Genomic DNA, 20364 nt, shown 5'->3' with positions numbered 1-20364 from the left:
CCCAGTACCAGAGAGGATGGCTTCCCAATGTATCACCCTTATGACCAACTTCCCAGTAAGTCCTGGTTCCACCAGTATGGCACCCCAGAAAACTCAGTGATGACAGCTGCTCCTTCTTCACAAGTTCTGGACCTTAGCCCTGGGTTAGGGACAGGGTAAGGATGGGGGTATTAAGATTTGTTCCTTCTTTAAGTACTTTGCTTCCATCCTATCAATAGAGACTGTTCCTTATATCTTCTATCCCTATATTCTTTAGAGTTGCCTTTACCTCTTGGTAGGGATTCTCCTATATTAGTAATTCTTTATGTTGAACTTTCCCTATTCAAATTACAGTGTAGTTTTTATCTTTTGATTAGACCCTAACTGATACATTGCATTTCCTGTTAAGAATTCAATTTAAACATGAGTCCTTTCTGGGAGAAGAGATGATATCACAGAACTAAAGGAATATGGAATAGACAATGAGATTATCAGCTACAAGATTTCATCAAAGACACCTACTTGGCACAGGTTCCAGCAGAACAGCTCTGAAACACATAGCCTATGTGCTAATCCTACATTTCTCTAGTGCATCTCACCACACATTCTGAAGGCTTCAACATGTATCTGTGTTGATGTAACATGACCGCAGGCATTAGCCTCACCAGCATGTACTATCAATAAAATGTATCAGCAATAAAAACAAGATTATTCCAAGATTCTCAAATGCTAGTATACATAATAATCCTCTAAGAAATCCTATTAAGGGGCACCTGGGTTGCTCAGTCAGTTGAGCATCCAACTTTGGCTCAGGTCATGATCTTGTGGTTTATGAGTTCGAGCCCCATGTCAGGCTCTGTGCTGACAGCTCAGAGCCTGGATCCCGCTTTGGATTCTGTGTCTCCCTCTCTCTGTTCCTCCCCCACTCGCACTCTGTCTCACTGTCTCTCTCTCAAAAATAAAGAAAGAATAAAAAAAATTTTAAATAATTCCTATTAAAAAGGCATATTGCTAACCTATACACATACAAAAAGAACTTTAATTCAGGAACTCTGACGTGGAGTTCTGAAATGGGCATTTGGAACAGGTATCCTGGGTAATATTTAAACATGATCCACCAAACATATTTAAGAAACCTTCATCAAAAGTCATAAGATAATACAAACACATTGGCAATGTATCTAATACACACCAAATTTAGTAGTTATTCATAATAATTAATTATGGATTTAAAAACTGAAAAATTTGGAATTCTAGACCAGAAGTTTAGTTCTATGCTAAAGGTTCCTCCTTGTGAATATGAATGCATACACCAGGATTTCAGAAATACTGGAAATGATGGTAACTGGCACTAAAGTGTAAATAGTAGATACAGAGAAAGATCAACATATATGAAAGCTATTTAGGACATAAAATCAAAAGGACTCAGGAATGTATTGAATATTAAGAAATCAAGTTGTCAAGGTTAATCGCCACACTTCTGTTTTACCCAACTGGATAGATATTACTACCATTCACTGAGACAGGGAACACTGGAAGAAGTGTAAGTTTAAGGGTAAAAAAATTCTTGGTTTTGATCCATTGGGTGTGAGATGAAATAGTCTAGTAGGTAATTATATACCCATCTGGAGTTCAGAGGATGATTTTGAGCAAGAAGTGTACATTTCTAAATTACCAGTATAAATGTAACACTTAAATTGAAAAACCGGTTGTGGTTGCCTAGGGGGTAAGTTTAAAGTAAAGAAAAAAAAAGGAGGATATAGAAATCTCAAGGCGCTCAAATATTTATTGATTATAAAATAAAGGTGGTTCTAAAAAGGAAACAGCTAAAGAGGTAAAACAGTAGCCAAGAAAGCGTAATTCACAAAAGTCAAAGAAATAGTGTTTTAAAAATGACGAAATGATTGACAATGTCAAGTATAGCTAAGGTAAAGAAAATTCCTATTGAATTTGACAATATAAAAGTTTCGTAGAACCAAACAGAATGTTTTCTTTATTATGGAGAGAGAATCTAATCAGGGTAGGCTGAGAAATGCTTTGGAAGAAAAGAGTATATATAATAAATTGATGCCAAAAAAAATGAGCTCTGAAGTTTCAAAGTATGGCCCTCAGCTAAACTGTTAAGTTTTTATAGAAAATCCACAAAAACTCCAATTATTTTTGATAGCCCTAGTTGGCTCTTTCAAGGAGAGAACATCCAGATTAACCTTTTCACTAGATGCCAATTTATCAGCTAATAATTTTTTTTATAAAAGACTCAACTAGTTTTATTGTTCCTTAACTATCTTCAAGGCTTTTTCTCTCCTCTCTTTTATAAATCTTTGGTTTTGCCTTTATTTAAAAAAAAACAATAATTTTTTTTAATGTTTATTTATTCTTGAGAGAGAGAGAGAGAGAGACAGAGCATGAGCAGGGAAGCGGCAGAGAGAGGGAGACACAGAACCCAAAGCAGGCTCCAGGCTCTGAGCTGTCAGCACAGAGCCCAACGTGGGGCTCAAACCCATGAACCATGAGATCATGACCTGAGCCAAAGTCAGATGCTTAACCAACTGAGTCACCCAACAGTAATGTAATAACTATTTCCCTTATGAGTAAATTTGCATACAATTTTTTTTAAAGATTGGTTATGAAGGGCAAAAAAGAAATAGGCCAGTAATTGGAGGGAATGTGGCATCAAATTAGAGAGATATGAGTATATTTAAAACCTGAAAGGAAGAACACAATTGGTTAGGAAAAGTTTAATATGTGAGAATGATTAATCAATTTCTTAAGATAAGATCCAAAACAAGTAAAAGAATGAGTCTTATGTAAGAAGAGGAACAATATTTGTTTAATAAGAAGAAAGGAGGAGTGAATGAGCATGGATTTAAATAAACTGTTTGGTAATTTAGGAGTTCTAACCGGTGGCTTATATATCAGGCATTTCAAGTGACTCGTTGAAAGTGTAAATGAAAATGGGACTGAGGGAATATAGGTTTGAGATGATGGCTGAAAAGGATTGAAATTCATTTCAGAAATGCAATAGAATTGCCAGGCAATATTTGAAATAATTATGTCTGAATAATCATGTCACTTTCTTCATCATTGTTTTACAACTAAGCTAAAGGCCCAAAAAGTAAATATTTGCATTTATTCAAGTTTAAGTTTTGTTAGATAAATGCAATGAAAAGAGAAAGAGGTAAACAATATTAGGAAGTTAAGAAATTCACTGTGATTAAGTACCTACTGTCTAAGCTAAAAAGAAAAATAAGTAAAAAATACTGCAGGAAGGTAAAGGAATGAATGAACCAGTAGTCTTTTTTTTTTAATTTTTTTTTTTAACATTTATTTATTTTTGAGACAGAGACAGAGCATGAACGGGGGGAGGGCCAGAGAGAGAGGGAGACACAGAATCTGAAACAGGCTCCAGGCTCTGAGCTGTCAGCACAGAGCCTGATGCGGGGCTCGAACTCACAGACCGTGAGATCGTGACCTGAGCGAAGTCAGATGCTCAACCGACTGAGCCACCCAGGTGCCCCCCAGTAGTCTTGATGAAGTCAAAGAATGGCCAGAATAGTATTTAAAGCAATAATTGATAAGTCAGAAATTTTTAGTTCAAGAATGAGTTGCCTGGGGGTGCCTGAGTGGCTCAATCGGTTAAGCATCCAACTTCAGCTCAAGTCATGATCTGACAGTTCGTGGGTTGAAGCCCCACGTCTGGCTCTGCACTGACAGTGTGGAGCCTGCTTGGGATTCTCTCTCTTCCTCTCCCTCTCTCTCTCTTCCTCTCCTCCACTCATGCTCCCTCTCTCTCTTTCAAAATAAATAAATAAACTTAAAAAAAACAGCATAAAGTCTTTCCCAAAATGGACTTAAAAACCCTTAAGGTTAGAGACCAATAGTTTTCAAAATGGTCATAAAACATCTGAAAATCTAAAGTATAAAAAAAATCATGAAAATAACATTAAATTTAAATAAAACCAATATACAATTTTATAAGTAAGCATATTATAATATCATACATGTTTTTTAAATACAGGAGAAAGGTTTAAGCTGATATAAGTTTTTCCTTGTCGCTTACTCTTTTACATAAATTAGGAAAGAATGATAATTAAATTTCCATTATTTATTTTTAAGAGAAAGAATGTGTCAAACTCAGAGCATCTCAGATACATGCAGGAATGTAGTGTGTAATCAAGGAGAAACATTTTATTCTAAACTTTAGTTCCTTCTCTACCTAAGTCAAAAGATTATAAACAATAGTTATTCAAAAAATCTTAACTAATTTCAAATTGATTTTCAAATGAGACAAAATATCAATTTAATTCACAATTAAGAAATGTTATACTTACCTCCTCCATCTGATTGACCTGTAGCTGAAACCACTTAAAAAAAAAGAAAGAAATACTTAGTGACAAGTTATTCAAACATGTGGGTGGGTACAGGTGTGTGTGTGTGTGTATGTGTGTGTGTGTGTGTGTGTGTGTGTGTGTACTTCATCTATCAAATATTAGTCATGAACCAAACATCATTTATCCTAGGGTTCAGAATGGGGCTAATGCAACATACAACTGGAATATAACATTTTAAAATTTATATAGTTGCAAGTTTGGGAGTTCTTTTTACTTCCTCAAAACTTAGAAACCTCTTCTTCATTAGTGTGTATTTCTGTATTATAATTTCACTAGGCTTAAACTGTAATATATTGAACATACCTTAAAAAGAGATTCCAAAATCTGGAAAATAAAGTTTTAATTAAAACATTTAAATATAAAATTTTTCACTATGTTATGATATGATAAACTATTTAATTCTCTATAATTTTCAATAAGAAAAATATACAAATTATTAAAATAAAACTATAAATCTACAATCCAAGATAACATTTTTATAATTACAGATATAGTTTTTAGTACATCATGCATAGACAACTCAGTCCACCATTATAGATATATAGTATGATACCCAAAAATAATGTACATTTTTTATTTCATATATTAGTTAATATAAATAAGGAATAAAATTAAGATTCCTCTTGGAAGAGATTTTTTTCATAAAGCATAGAGTATTTTTTTCATAAAGCACAGAGTATAATAATGAAAAGCATTATCATAAGAACATTATGTCTTCAGTAAAACTTGCTCTGCTGAAGGGCCTAAAAATTGAGATACAAAATATTATACTACTACTTGATATTTTTAATAGGAAATGCATACAACTGGTTTGGGAAACTGTGACAGAAACTGAATATCCAAAATGAATCACACAATCCTAAATACCAATATTTACCACTTAGAAAATATAATGTTTAAATGATTACATTTGAAACACACACACAAAAGCCCATTCTATCACATCCAGATAAAAGTTCTGAATTACATTGTTAAAAAAAAATTACTACATTCATTAGGGCAGGAAAAAAAAGTTACTTAAGTGAAAAATCAGACTAGTCTAAAAATTTTTTTTGCCATACTAACACTAAATCAATAGTTCAAAAAGTGTAGTCCCCAAACCAAGAGCATAAGCATCACCTAAACAATCATATTTGTTAGTAATGTAAATTCTTAGGCCGCATCCCAGCCAACTGAATCAAAAACTCTGGGAGTAGGGCCAGCAATTTGTGTTTCAACTGGCCCTCCAATTGATTCCATTGCATGCTAAAGTTTGAGAATCACTGTGCTAAATAATAAGAAATCAAAAATCTAAGCAAAAAGGGCTGAGATCCTCAACAAAAAAATAACCAAAGTAAATAAATATCCATGTCTGAAGAGAAATATTTTTAGTTGCATAAGGATTTAGAAACTAATGTTCACTGAGGCACACTACCTTGGAATAAACTCATTCTTTCCACTATCAAGAGATTCCAAGCTTCTCAAAACCTCCTTTCCTATCTCAGAAGATGATAGGAAACCATCATATATCAATTCACTCATTCATTATAGCCAGAGTTCAACAATTATTTAAACCACTAAAAGCCCAGAGAACAAAGGCTTTCTCAACTACTGAGGAAACCTACATCTTCAGTTCTAGTAATGCTGAACCTAGAACACTACTGATAAAAGTGGAGAATGAAAACTGACCAGAAGTGAGGAAAATCAATTTTACAAAAACACTAAACAGAAAATGAAAATTCTATGAAAATGTAGAGGAATGTATATAAAGTTCCCAGGAAAAATATTAAACTTATATTCTAATTTTATTTATCATTTAAATGTGAAGCCAAAATGAAACTGTTTTCAGAAATTCAAAGGCTCCCAAACGATTTCACCACACATTCTAACCTAACAAACAACAACAAAATTTATTCTTAGGAAAGTAAATGTAAGAAAAAACTATAGGCAAGGTAATCAGTATATACCTTACTCTTTTGTTTGTTTCAAGTTTTTATTTAAATTCCAGTTAGTTAACATATAGTGCAATATTAGTTTCAGAAGTAGATTTAGTGATTCATCACTTACATGTAACACTCAGTGCTCATCACAAGTGTCCTCCTTAATACCCATCATCCATTTAACCCATCATCACCGCACCCATGTCCTCTCCAGCAACCCTCAGTTTGCTCTCAATAGTTAGGAGTCTGGGATGCCTGGTTGGCTCAGTTGGTTAAAGAGAACAACCTTTGATTTTGGCTCAGGTCATGATCACACAGCTCATGAGACTGAGCCCAGCGTCAGGCTCTGCACTGGCAGCATAGATCCTGCCTCATTCTCCCTCTCTCTCTGCCCATGCTCACTCTCACTCTTTCTCTCTTTCTCTTAAAATTAATAAACTTAAAAAAATTATAATTGACTCTGTTTTATGGTTTGCCTCTTTCTCCCCCCTATGTTCATCTGTTTTGTTTCTGAAATTCCACATGACTGAAATCATATGGCATTCGCCTTTCTCTGACATTTCATTTAGCATAATACTCTCTAGCTCCATCCATGTCATTGCCAATGGCAAGATTTCATTTTTTTGATGGCTAATATCCCATTGTGTGTGTGTGTGTGTGTGTGTGTGTGTACCACAAATTCTTTATCCATTCATCAGTTAATGGACACTTGGGCTCTTTCCATAATTTGGCTAGTATTGATATATTGCTGCTATAACATAAATATCAGGGTGCATGTATCCCATTGAATTAGTATTTTCATAGTCTTTGGGTGAATACCTAGTAGTTCAATCACTAGATCTTGGGGTAGTTCTATATTTAACTTTTGAGGGACCTCTATACTGTTTCCAGAGTGGCTACATCAGTTTGCATTCCCACCAACGGTGTAGGAGGGTTTTCCTTTCTCTGCATCTTTGCCAACGTCTGTTGTTTCCTGTGTTATTAAATTTTAGTCATTCTGATAGGTGTATCTCATAGTTTTGATTCATATTTCTCTGATGATGACTGATAGTGAGTACCTTTTCATGTGTCTGTTAGCCATCAGAGTAAATACCCTACTCAAAAAACTATTAATGGGGCTGGCTCTCAATGCCACTGTAATAAAAAGCTTCCTAATGAAAAGATGGCACAATATTTTTAAGTGAAATAATAAGCTGTAACTAACATTCAGATAGGCATAGTGTGTCACTGAAACCAAGAGAAGAACATTTCAAGAAGAACAAAATGTTCAACAGAGTTATATTTGCGGAGTTGTCAAGAGTCATGAACAATGAATTTAACACCATGGAGTTAGGGGGAAGCAGTCATTACTATCATTACAGGACTAGTTCAAGGGACTTTGGGGGCAGAAGTCAAACTGAAGTATAAATGAAGGGGAGAAAAATTAATATAAGTATTAACAAGAGGACTATTTGGGAAAAGGTAGAGCAATATAGGAAAGCACTAGAAAAATATGTACACTCAACGGAAGGGTTTTATAAAACTTTAAAAGCCAACAAACATTTTATTTTTTCCTATGACATTAACATACCAAAACAACATTCCCTAGTTGCTAAAATTCTCTAAAAGGGTAGAATATATTTTGATATATTTATAGGCTATTTGTATTTCCTTCTGTGTGAAATGCCTTTTTATTTCCCTTGAGCATTTTCTATTGATTTATCTTATACTTATTATAAATAAATGTTATTTATATATTCTGGATAATCCCTTGTCACTTATATGTTATCTAAGCACTTTCCCCTATTTGAACCTTCTCTTGTACATCTCTTTATGAATCTTTATACAATAGAGGTTTTAATTTTAATATAGTTGGATTTATCCAACTTTCCTTTTATGACATATTTAATCTTGTAATTATTCATTTCTCTAGGTCATAAAGACAGTCTCTAAATATTGTTTCTAAATATTTTTGGTTTTTTCTTCTACATTTAGGTCTTTAACTCATCACAAAATGGTTTTTTTTATATATACTATAAAGTAGGGATCAACTTTTGTCTTTTCGTTATCCCAGAGCCATTTATTATACAGTAATCCTCTCCTTGCCTACAGTTTCACTTTCCAGTTTCAGTTACCTTTGGTCAACCACTGTCCAGAAGCAGATATCCCTGCTTCTGACATATCATCAGAAAGTCAACAGTAGTCTTACAGTATGTTATAATGCCTATATCATTCACCTCACTGCATCTCATTAAGTAGATATTTTATTATCTCAATTATAAGAGAAAGGGTTAAGTACAGTATAATAAGATATTTTTAGAGACCTCATTCACATAATTGCTATTGTTATGTGCCCTAATTTATTAATAGTTGTTGTTACTCTCTTACTGTTCCTAATTTATAAATTTAACTTTATCATAGGTATGCATGTATAGCATAACACACAGCATGTATGTGTGGATGTATGTATATGTGTGTGTGTGTGTGTGTGTGTGTGTGTGTGTGTGTACTATCCATGTAGGCATCCCACTGGGGCTCTGAGAACATATCCTCCACAAATCCACAGACAAGGGGGGATTATGTACTGTACTAGAGGTCATTAGTAACATATTCCATATATGAAAGGATCTATTTCTGAGTTTTTATTCAATTCCATTGGTCTATCTAGTCTTGCACCAAAAGTACACAATTATAATAAATATAGCTTTATAACAAGTTTTGATATCTGCTAGGGCAAATTGTCTCATTTTGTTCTTTTTCCTCAGACCTCATTTGTCTATTCTTGATCCATTGAACTTCTATATAAAATCCAGAATCAGTTGTAAATTTGCATCAAATAAGACCTATTTTGGGTATTTAGGGAGTGATGACAGCAAAAATGGTAGAATAGGGAACTCAAAGGGCCTATCCTACATGGAAACATGAAAACATGAGCAAAAACTGTCATGACCAAGTTTTCAGAACTCTGAAAAACAGTCAAGGCTTTACAGGAACCAAGTAATGCTGAATAAATAAAAATGTGACTTAAACACTGTAGGAGAACTTTGTGACATTTCAACAGTCTTGCCCTCCCCTAGTACAATGGTAGTCATAAAGTTGACAACCTCCATTTCTGAGTTGGGTATGTGGTTCTAGAGGAAACAAAGATCTATTGCCAAGGAACTGTGTTTGTCTATTTTGACCTTTCTGAGGGTTCTATGAAGGACTTGCAGCTTTTGCCTTTGTTTCATCTAGCTCAGAACTCTCTCATGGCAAAAAACAAACAAACAGCTGAGTGGAGGGAATTACTCAAAAACACTGAAAGGAAAATGAACAAGCCACTGCTCCCTGTAGAAAAAGATTGCAGTTGTGGCAAATAATATACATGTCAAAAGCCTAGAAGAAAAAGCTATAGCAACAGTAACTTTGGAAAATAAGGATTTTGAAAAGATCCCATATATAAGAGGAATCTAGTGAGCCACATACTTACACTGGCCAGGATTCATGCTCACAAAATATCTGAGTGACATTAAACTGTCACCTCCAGCTTATCTTTAGCTCAACGCAAACAAAAAATGAAGGCTAACTTAAGATTTGTAAACAGCTTAGCTAAATTTTGAAGGAGTGTCCCAACACAGATCTAACCTTAAAGGAACAGGAAAAATGTTTTTCTCCTTTTATTTTTTGTGGCTCAAGGCATGTAAGAAAATCTTTGTCAAATATACTACCTGACCACAAGCTAAAGGCACAGAAACTTGAGAGATGAAATATATCAAAGAATACAGATCTTCAAGATAGTTTATTTTTATTGTTTTGTTTATTTTAGAGGGAGAGAGAGAGAGAACGAGCAGGAGAGAGGGGCAGAGGAGCTTGACATGACCCTGCAATCATGACCTGAGGTGAGTTGGACACTCAACCAACTGATCCACCCAGGCACCCCTCAAATAAATAGTTCAAATTTCTGATTTCTAATCTGGATTTCAAGGAGTCAGATCAATCACTCTGTCCTAACAATAAAAGCTGAATGAACTGAAAATCAACAATTCATCTTATGTCCATCACAAAATTGAGGTCACAGAGCAAATCACAGCACCAAAAATGGAAGAGACAGACAGGTGATACTGAGAATCATAAATTCCCAGAGCAGAAATCCCTAAGAACAAATCTCCCCAAATTTGACATGTAAGTAGGGATTTATATGAAGTAAAATGACCAAGAGATCTTTAATAAGATTAACAACTGTTTTCTTCTCAGAAACTATGGACATCAGAAGGTAGCGTGATGGCATATTTTAAATGCAATTAAGAAAAGATACTATATGCCAAGTGTTATATACCTGGCAAGATTATACTTCAAAAATGAAGGAGAACTTAAGAAAAGATAATGCCATAATTAAGTGTAAGAAAATTATGGATAAAAAATTTAAAATATGACATCATATACATAAACTGCAAAGGAGGGAGTAAAAAAGAACAAAAAGAAGTTTTTTAGAATGTGTTTGACTTAAATGACTGGCCACTTAATACAGACTGTTATGTACTTAAGATGTTATATATGAACTTCATGCTAACCACAAACCCAAAATCTGTAAAAGATACAGAAAAAAAAAGAGAAATAAACCAAATATAACACTAGAGAAACTCATAAATCACAAAGAAAGAAAGAGAAGAAAGAACGAAGCAGAGAACTACAAAAAAAATTAAACAAATTTTAAAAATTAAATAAATAAATTTAATTAATTACTTAATTAATTAATTAAATGACAATAAGTACATACCTATCAATAATTACTTTAAATATAAATGGCCTAACTTGTACCCCAATGTTTATAGCAGCACTCTCAACAATAGCCAAATTGTGGAAAGAGCCCTAATGTCCATCAAGTGATGAATGGATAAAGAAATTGTGGTTTATATACACAATGGAATACTACGTGGCAATGACAAAGAATGAAATATGGCCTTTTGTAGCAATGTGGATGGAACTGGAGAGTGTGATGCTAAGTGAAATAAGCCATACAGAGAAAGACAGATACCATATGGTTTCACTCTTATGTGCATCCTGAGAAACTTAACAGAAACCCATGGGGGAGGGGAAGAAAAAAAAAAAGAGGTTAGAGTGGGAGAGAGCCAAAGCATAAGAGACTTAAAAACTGAGAACAAACTGAGGGTTGATGGGGAGTGGGAGGGAGGGGAGGGTGGGTGATGGGTATTGAGGAGGGCATCTTTTGGGATGAGCACTGGGTGTTGTATGGAAACCAATTTGACAATAAATTTCATATATTGAAAATAAAATAAAATAATAAAATAAAATAAAATAAAATAAAATAAAATAAAATAAATATAAATGGCCTAATTCTTCAACCAAAGACATAGGGTGGCATAATGGATTAAAAAATATATAAGAACCATCTACATGTTGCCTATAAAAGACTCAACTCAGACCCAAAGACACATTCAGACTAAAAGTGAAGTGATGGAAAAATATTAACCATACAAATGGAAGCAAAAAAAGAAGTAATATTTACATCAGGTAAAATAGTTTTAAACAAAGACCAATAAAATACAAAAAGGGCATTACATAATAATAAAATAAAGAGAACAATCAAACAAGAGAATGTAACAATTATAAATATGAATGCACCCAAATTAGAGCACCTAAATATGTAAAGCAAATATTGACAGACATAAAGGGAGAAACTGGTTATAATACATTAATAGGAGGAGACTTTAACATCTCACTTACATCAATGGATAGATCATTCAGGTAGAAAATCAATAAGGAAACAGAATCTCTGAATGACATATTAGACTAGTTGGACATAACACATATATAAAGAACATTCCATCCAAAATAACAAAATACATATTCTTCTCAAGTGCACGTGGAACATTCTCCAGAAGACATCATATTAACATATGACACAAAACAAGTCTGAATAAATTTTAAAATACTGAAATCATACCATGCATCTTTTTCAACCACAGTGGTATGAAACTAGAAATCAATCATAAGACAATGAAAAGAACACAAACATGTAAAGGCTAAACAACAGGCTACTAAACAACCAATGAGTCAATGAATAAATCAAAGAAAAATGTAGAAATATATGGATACAAATGAAAACACAATAGCCAAAAATCTTTGGGACACAGCAAAATCAGTATTAAGAGGGAGATAGTTAGCAACACAGGCCTACCTCAAGAAACAAGAAAAAGCTCAAAAGCAATCTAACCTTACATTAAAATGAACTAGGAAAAGAACAAAGCCCAAAGAGATTAAAAGTAAGAAAATAATAAGATCAGAGTACAAATAAATAACGTAAGACTTCTTAAAAAGGAAAAGATCAATGAATGAAACCAAGAGCCGGTTTGTTAAAAAGATAAACAAAATTGATAAGCCCTTAGCCAGACTCATCAAGGAAAAAAAAAAAAAAAAGAAAAGAAAAACTCAAATAAAATCAGAAACAAAAGAGAATAAACAGCTTACACCACAGAAATACAATGCAATATAAGAGAAAACGATGAAAAATTATACATCAGCAAATTGGACAACCTAAAAGAAATAAATAAATTCTTAGAAATTGAATCAGGAAGATAGAAAAATCTGAAGGCCAATTACTAGTATACTAGTAATGAAATTGAGTCAGTAATCAAAAACTTGCCAAAAAAATAAAAGTCTAGGACTAGACAGATTCATAGGTGAATTCTACCAAGCACTTAAAGAATAGTACTTATTCTCATACTATTTCAAAAAATAGAAAAAAAAAGGAAAGTTCCCAAATTCACTTTATAAGGCCAACATTATTCTAATATCAAAATCAGACAAGGACACCACAAATAAAAAAACTATAGGTCAATATCTCTGATGAACATAGATGGAAAAATCCTCAGCAAAATACAGGCAAACCACATTCAACAATACATTAAAAGGATCATTCACTGTGATCAAGAGGAATTTATTTTGGGGGTGCAAGAATGGTTCAATATTTGCAAATCAATGTGAAACTTCATATCAACAAAAGAGAAGGATTAAAATCCATATGATCATCCCAATAGGTGCAGGAAAAGCATCTGACAAAAATCAACAGCCATTGATGATAAACTCTCAATAAAGTGGGTTTAGAAGAAACATACATCAACATAACAAAGGCCATATAGTTAAAAAAAAAAGGAAAAAGAAAAGGGGAAAAAAACAGGGCTGGAACCTGAGTGGCTCAGTCAGTTAAGCAACCAACTCTTGATTTTGGCTCAGATCATGACCTCACAGTTTGTGAGATTGAGCCCCGCATCAGGCATGGAGCCTGTTTGGGATTATCTCTCTCCTCTCTGCCCCTCCCCACTCTCAAAATAAATAGATATTAAAATTTTTTAAAATGGCTAACATCATACTCAATGAGGAAAAATTTGGAGCTTTTCCCTTAAGGTCAGGAACAAAACAGGATGTCTACTCTCACCACTATTATTCAACATAGAAAGAAGTGTTAGCTATAGCAATCAGGCAAGAAAAAAAAAATGCAAGGCATCCATTTTGGTAAGGAAGAAGTTAAACTGTCATTATTTCCATATGGCATAATAATACACACAGAAAACTCTAAACTATTAGAACTATTAGAAATAAGAAATTAATTCAGTAACATTGTAGTGTATAAAAATAATACTCAGAAATCTGTTTCATTTCTATAAACTTATAGAAATTAGCAGAAGGAGAAGTTAAGAGAACTTACAATTATACCAAAACAAAAACTAAATACCTAGGAATAAATTTAACAAAGGTGGTGAAAGACATGTACTATGAAAACTATAAAACACTTATGAAAGAAATGGAAGATGACACAAACAAATGTAAAGATAGTCCATGCTAATGGATTGAACGATTTAATATTCTTAAAATGTCCATACTACCCAAAGCCATCTGCAGACTCAACGCAATCCCTATCAAAATACTAACATACTAGCATTTTCACAAAACTAGAATAAGTAATCCCAAAACTTATATAGAACCACAAAGACTGCAAATACCCAATGCAATCTTGAAAAAGAAAAACAAAGCTGGAGGTATCAGAAGTCCAGATTTCATGATACACTACAAAGTGGGGCAGCTGGGTAGCTCAGTTGGTTGACCATCTAACTTAATTTCTGCTCAAACTCTTAATTTCTGCTCAGTGATGATCTCAGTGTTGTGGGATCGAGTCCCACATCAGAATCCATGCTGAGCATGGAACCTGCTTGAGATTCTCTCTCTCTCTCTCTCTCTCTCTCTCTCTCTCTCTCTCTCTCTCTCCCCCCCCCCGCCCCCACCGTGCCCTTCTCACTGCTTGCATTCTCTCTCTCTCTCTAAAAAAAAACAAAAAAAAAGATACACTACAGAGCTGTAGTAATGAAAACAGTATGATACTGGCACAAAAATAGACTCATAGATCAATGGAACGAAATAGAAAATCCACAAATAAACCCTGCTTATATGGTCAAATAATCCACAACAAAGAAGGCAAGAATATACAATAGGGAAAGACACTCTCTTCAATAAATGGTGCTAGGAAGACTAGAGAGCTATATGCAAAAGAATGAAACTGAATTTTGCATAGCTAGAAAATTGATCTGAGGATTAACACAACAATCTGCATAACTTGAGCCACAGAATTCAATAGGTACACAGCAGAGAGGTGAACTGGGGGAGAGAGAAGCCACAGAGGATAGGGAGCTGTTTTTGCAGATAGAGGAAACAGAAAAGGGGGGAGAGTGCAGGAAAAGCACTCCCCCAAAAGTAGCTGCAGAGAAAGAGAAAGAGTGGAAATACCCACAAGTGACCGAACAAGAAAGGGAGAAAGGAAAAAGGAGATGGTTTCAATACCATTAGCACTCTATAAACAGAGGAGCACAGAGTCTGGAAAAAACTCCACAGCTCAATACCTGATGGAGCTCTGGTGGGAAGGGTGAATCCTCAGGAGCAGACAGTGAGGTCTGAGGGGTCTACAGCCCACATGGGAAGAAGTGGTTCCCCTGCCAGGAGGGAATTTTGTAGAAGCCACAGAGCCTCCCTACAGGCAAAGGTCCCAGCAGACCCCAGAGAACAGCCATGTTTGCTGGTATTGGAACAAAGACACCAGGGTGCTTCAGATGAAACCTGGCACTGGCTGTGTGTTGCGTTTGCCATAATCTCTGAACCTCTGCTGCCATGCAATCACAGGAACTTTTTCTGGGGCAAGTAGGCACCATCCACAATCTCTGAACCACTGCAAAAGCACGACCACACAAAAGTTCCCAGGGGCAAGCCGGCAGCCAGCCATTGCCCAGCAAGGGCGTCCCCTAGAGGGTCAGAGTGGATTCTGCAGGGCTCTCAGAAGTGAGGGGTATGGAAACACAGCCCCATATGAGATATAATTCATGAGGAAGGTGCCATCTGGCAGGCTGACAGTTTGGATATGTACAGTGTAGAAACAGGAAGTGGATGGAAGCTGGAGACAAAGGAGGGGTACTTGATGACTGGTTGTTGAGAACACAGAGTTCTGACACCAGAGACTGGGAAGCTGGGTGACATCAATTAAACCTCTCCCATGCATGCATGCCACACCAATCCACCCCAGTCACCTAAGCAGAGCCACATAGTGGGAGAACAGAGCCATTACACCAAGCCTCATCCAACTGTGCCAACCAAGCTCAGACCCTAGAGCACAAGTCTGTCTGCCTGCTTAGTGTACGAACTATAAAGTGCTTCATAGTTAGACTTCTAGGGGAAACTGGATGTAATTTTATTGGGATTTCATTCTGTTTGCTGCTCCATCTACTCAATACTTCTTTATTCTGTTTTCTTTTTTTTTTTTTGTTTCATTTATTTTTCTTTTCTTATTCTTGGATACAGAAAAAGAAAAAAATTTATTTTTATTTTCTGTTTTTTAATTTTTTTAATTTTTACTATATTTTTTTATTTTTGGAAATGTTTTATTCTATTTTACTTTCTTCATTTCATTTTATTCTATTTTATTATATACTTTTTCAAAATTTTTAAGCATATCCTTACTTTTCTTTCTTTCCCTTTTTCCCCTATTTTATCAAGCTTCTTTCAATAACCAGATGAAAACACACTAGGATCTAGCTTCCCTTATTTAACTTTTTATGTTGTTTTTAATTTTTTAATTTTAATTTTTTTATTTTATTAATTCTTTTTCTTCCTCCAAAAATGACCAAATGAAGGAATTCATCCCAAAAGAAAGAACAGGAAGAAAGGACAGCCAGGGACTTAATCAACACAGATATAAGGGAGATGTCTGAACTAGAATTTAGAATCACAATAATAAGAATACTAGCTGGGGTTGAAAAGCATAGAATCCCTTTCTGCAGAGGAAAAGGGGTAAAATCTAGTCAGGACGAAATTAAAAATGGTAAAACTGAGATGCAATCTTGAATGGATGTCATGGCAGCAAGGATGGATGAAGCAGAGCCATGAATCACCAATATAGAAGGTGAAATTATGGAGAATAATGAAGCAGAAAAAAAGAGGAAAACTAAGGCAAAACAGCACGACATAAGAATTAGAGAACCCAGTGACTCATTAAAAAGGAATAACATCCAAATCATAGGAGTCCCAGAAGATACAGAGAGAGAAAAAGGGGTACAAGGTCTATGTGAGCAAATCACAGTGGAAACCATTTCTAACTAACCTAGGGAAGGACACAGACATCAAAACCAAGAAGCACAGAGAACTCCTGTGCTTCAACAGAAACTGACCATAAACAAGGCATATCATAATCAAATTCACAAAATACATAGAAAAGGAAAGATTTATGAAAGCAGCGATGGAAAAAAAGTACTTAACCTACAAGGGAAGACAGACCAGGTTCATAACAGACCCATCCACAGAAACTTGGCAGGCCAGAAAGGTGTGGCAGGATATATTCAACATGCTGAACTGGAAAAATATACAGCCAAGAATTCTGTATCCAGCTAGGCTGTCATTAAAATATTGCTAAAATGTCAATACTACCCAAAGCAATCTACACGTTCAATGCAATCCCTATCAAAATTGCACCAGCATTCTTCTCAAAGCTAGAATGAACAATGCTAAAATTTGTATGAAACTAAAAAAGACCCCAAAAAACCAAAGTAATGTTGAAAAAGAAAACCAAAGTGGAAGGCATCACAATCCCAGACTTTAGTCTGTACTACAAAGCTGTAAGAATCAAGACAGAATGATATTGGCACAAAAACAGACACATAGACCAAAGGAATAGAATAGAGAACCCAGAAATGGATGCACAAATGTATGGCCAACTAATTTGTGATAAGGCAGGAAAGAATATACAATGGAATAAAGACAGTCTCTTCAGCAAATGGTGTTGGGAAAACTGGACAGCTACATGCAGAAGATTGAACCTAGACTACTTTCTTACACCATACACAAAAATAAACTCAAAATGGATGAAAGACCTAAACATAAGTCAGGAAGCCATCAAAATCCTAGGGGATAAAGCAGGCAAAAACTTCTTTGACTTCAGCCACAGCAACTTCTTACTCAACATGTCTCTAGAGGCAAGGGAAACAAAAGCAAAAATGAACAATTGGGACCTCATCAAAATAAAAATCTTCTGCATGGAGAAGGAAACAATCAGAAAAACTAAAAGGCAACTGATGAAATGAGAGAAGATATTTCCAAAGACTTATCAGATAAAGGGTTAGTATCCAAAATCTATAAAGAACTTATCAAACTTAACAGCCAGAAAACAAATAATCCAGTGAAGAAAAAGCTAAAAGACATGAATAGACACTTTTCCAAAGAAGACATCCAGATGGCCAACAGACATATGAAAAAATTCTCAATGTCACTAATTATCAGGGAAATACAAATCAAAACCACAATGAGATACCACCTCATACCTGTCAGAATGGCTAACATTAACAACTCAGGCAACAACAGATGTTGGCAAGGTTGCAGAGAAAGAGGAACCCTTTTTCACTGCTGGTGGGGATGCAAACTGGTGCAGTCACTCTGGAGAACAGTATGGAGGTTCCTCAGAAAACTAGAAATAGAACTACCCTACAACACAGCAATTGCACTACTAGGTATTTATCCAAAGGATACAGGTATGTTGTTTCAAAGGGGCACATGGACCCCAATGTTTATAGAAGTGCTATTGACAATAGCCAAAGTATATGGAAAGAGCCCAAATGTTAATTGACGGATGAAGGGATAAAGGATAAAGAAGGTGTGGTGTGTATGTGTGTGTGTGTGTATACATACATACATATATGTATGAAAGATATTTAGACACACACACATACACACAATGGCAGTATTATTGGCAATCAAAAAGAATGAAATCTTGCCATTTGCAACAATGTGGATGAAGCTAGAGTGTATTATGCTAAGCAAAATTAGTCAGAGAAAGACAAATATCATATGACTTCACTCATATGTGGAATTTAAGATACAAAACAGATGAACATAAGGGAATGGAAGCAAAAATAATATAAAAGCAGGGAGGGAGACAAAACATAAGATGCTCTTAATTTAGAGAACAAACTGAGAGCTGCTGGATGGGTTGTGTGTAGGGGGATGGACTAAATGGGGAAGGGGGATTAAGGAGGACACCTGTTGGGATGAGCATTGGGTGTTATATGTAGGGGATGAATCAATGGATTCCACTCCTGAAGTCACTATTGTACTATATGCTAACTAACTTGGATGTAAATTAAAACAAATGAATGGATGAATGAAACTGGATCAATTTATTAGATAATACATGCAAATAAGCTAAAATGAATTAAAGACCTAAATGTGAGACCTGAAACCATAAAAATCCTAGAAGAGAATGCAGACAGTAATTTTTTTTTTATTTTTTTGACACCAATGATAGCAACATTTTTCTAGCTAGGTCTGCTAAGGAAAGGGAAATGAAAGCAAAAATAAACTATTAAGATCACAACCAAATAAAAAGCTTTTTCACAGCAAATGAACCATCTAAAAACAAACAGAGAATTTACTGAATGGGAGAATACATTTGCAAATGATATATATGATAAGGGGTTAATATCCAAAATATACAAAGAATTTATACAACTCAAAACCAAAAAGAAGAAGGAAGAGGAGGAGAAGCTGTGAAGGGGGAGGAGGAGGGGAGGAGAAACAGGAGAAAAAGAAGGAGAAGGAGTAGGAAGTAAAGGAGGAGGAGGAGGAAGTAGAGGAGGAAGAAGAGGAGGAGGAGAAAAACACAATCCAATTTAAAAAATGGGCAGATTGAATAGACATTTTTCCAGAGACGACATACAGATAGCCAATAGACACATGAAAAGATGCTCAATATCACTAATTATCAGGGAAATGCAAATCAAAACCACAACAATAACTTCACAGATGTCAGAATGACTAGTATAAAAAAGAGAAAGAAATAACGAATGTTGGAAAGGATATGAAGAAAAGAAAACTCTTGTGCACTGTTGGTGGTATTGTAAGTTGGCGAAACTATTGTGGAAAACAGTATAGAGACTCCTGAAACAAGTTAAAAATAGAAACGCCAATCTGATTTTTGAATGCAGAATTTAATCTATATTTAATGTAACTACCTACCCAGAAGGATTTATTTCTGTCGGTTTGCTATTTTTCTGTATATCATACTTTTTAAGAAACTCAGTTCCTCTATTAATTCCTTTTGTTTAGTTTAATTTTTTTGTAATATACTGTTTTGGTTCCTTTCTCATTTGCCTTTTTTGTATATTTTTAAATTATTTATTAGTAGTTACCTTAGGGTTACAATGAATATCATAAACTTTTATAGTGTGAATTAGTGCTAACTTAAATTTAAAATTATACATCTCTGTTCCTATACAGGTTCACCCTCCCCTTTTATTGTCATGAAGTAGGCTTTTACACATTGTGTGCTCATTAACATAGATTTATAAATGATTTATGTTTTTTGTCTTTTATATTATATGAAAAAAGAGGATTCAAAAACCAAAAATGTGTTATTTTTTGTATTTCATATTTAATTACATAGTTACTTTCTTTTTAATTTGAGTATATTTGACACACAATGTTATATTAGTATCAGGTATACATAGTGATTCAACAACTCTGTAAGTTATGCTACACAAATGTAGCTACCATCTATCACCATGCAATAC

At 34.6% G+C, this 20364-nt stretch overlaps 1 protein-coding gene across 6 annotated transcripts in view; it reads right to left on the bottom strand.

The window, feature by feature from the left end:
• The window catches only part of LOC122474026 (coiled-coil domain-containing protein 7-like), a 148765-nt gene that overhangs the window by 94150 nt on the left and 34251 nt on the right, over positions 1-20364 (bottom strand). For 5 of the 6 annotated variants that reach the window (XM_043564975.1, XM_043564974.1, XM_043564970.1 and 2 more), the window contains 2 exons: positions 4674-4694; positions 4311-4343 (listed from right to left, as the gene is read on the bottom strand). In XM_043564975.1, the coding sequence (XP_043420910.1) occupies positions 4311-4343; positions 4674-4694 (54 nt within the window). Of the gene's footprint in view, positions 1-4310; positions 4352-4673; positions 4695-20364 lie in introns of all 6 variants that reach the window. The other variant, XM_043564972.1, reaches the window with a different exon arrangement.

Source organism: Prionailurus bengalensis, chromosome B4 (genome assembly GCF_016509475.1).
Source record: "Prionailurus bengalensis isolate Pbe53 chromosome B4, Fcat_Pben_1.1_paternal_pri, whole genome shotgun sequence".
Taxonomy (NCBI): Eukaryota; Metazoa; Chordata; class Mammalia; order Carnivora; family Felidae; genus Prionailurus; species Prionailurus bengalensis.
Note: the sequence above shows the minus strand (reverse complement) of the source record. Positions and strands in the feature narration are given on the sequence as shown.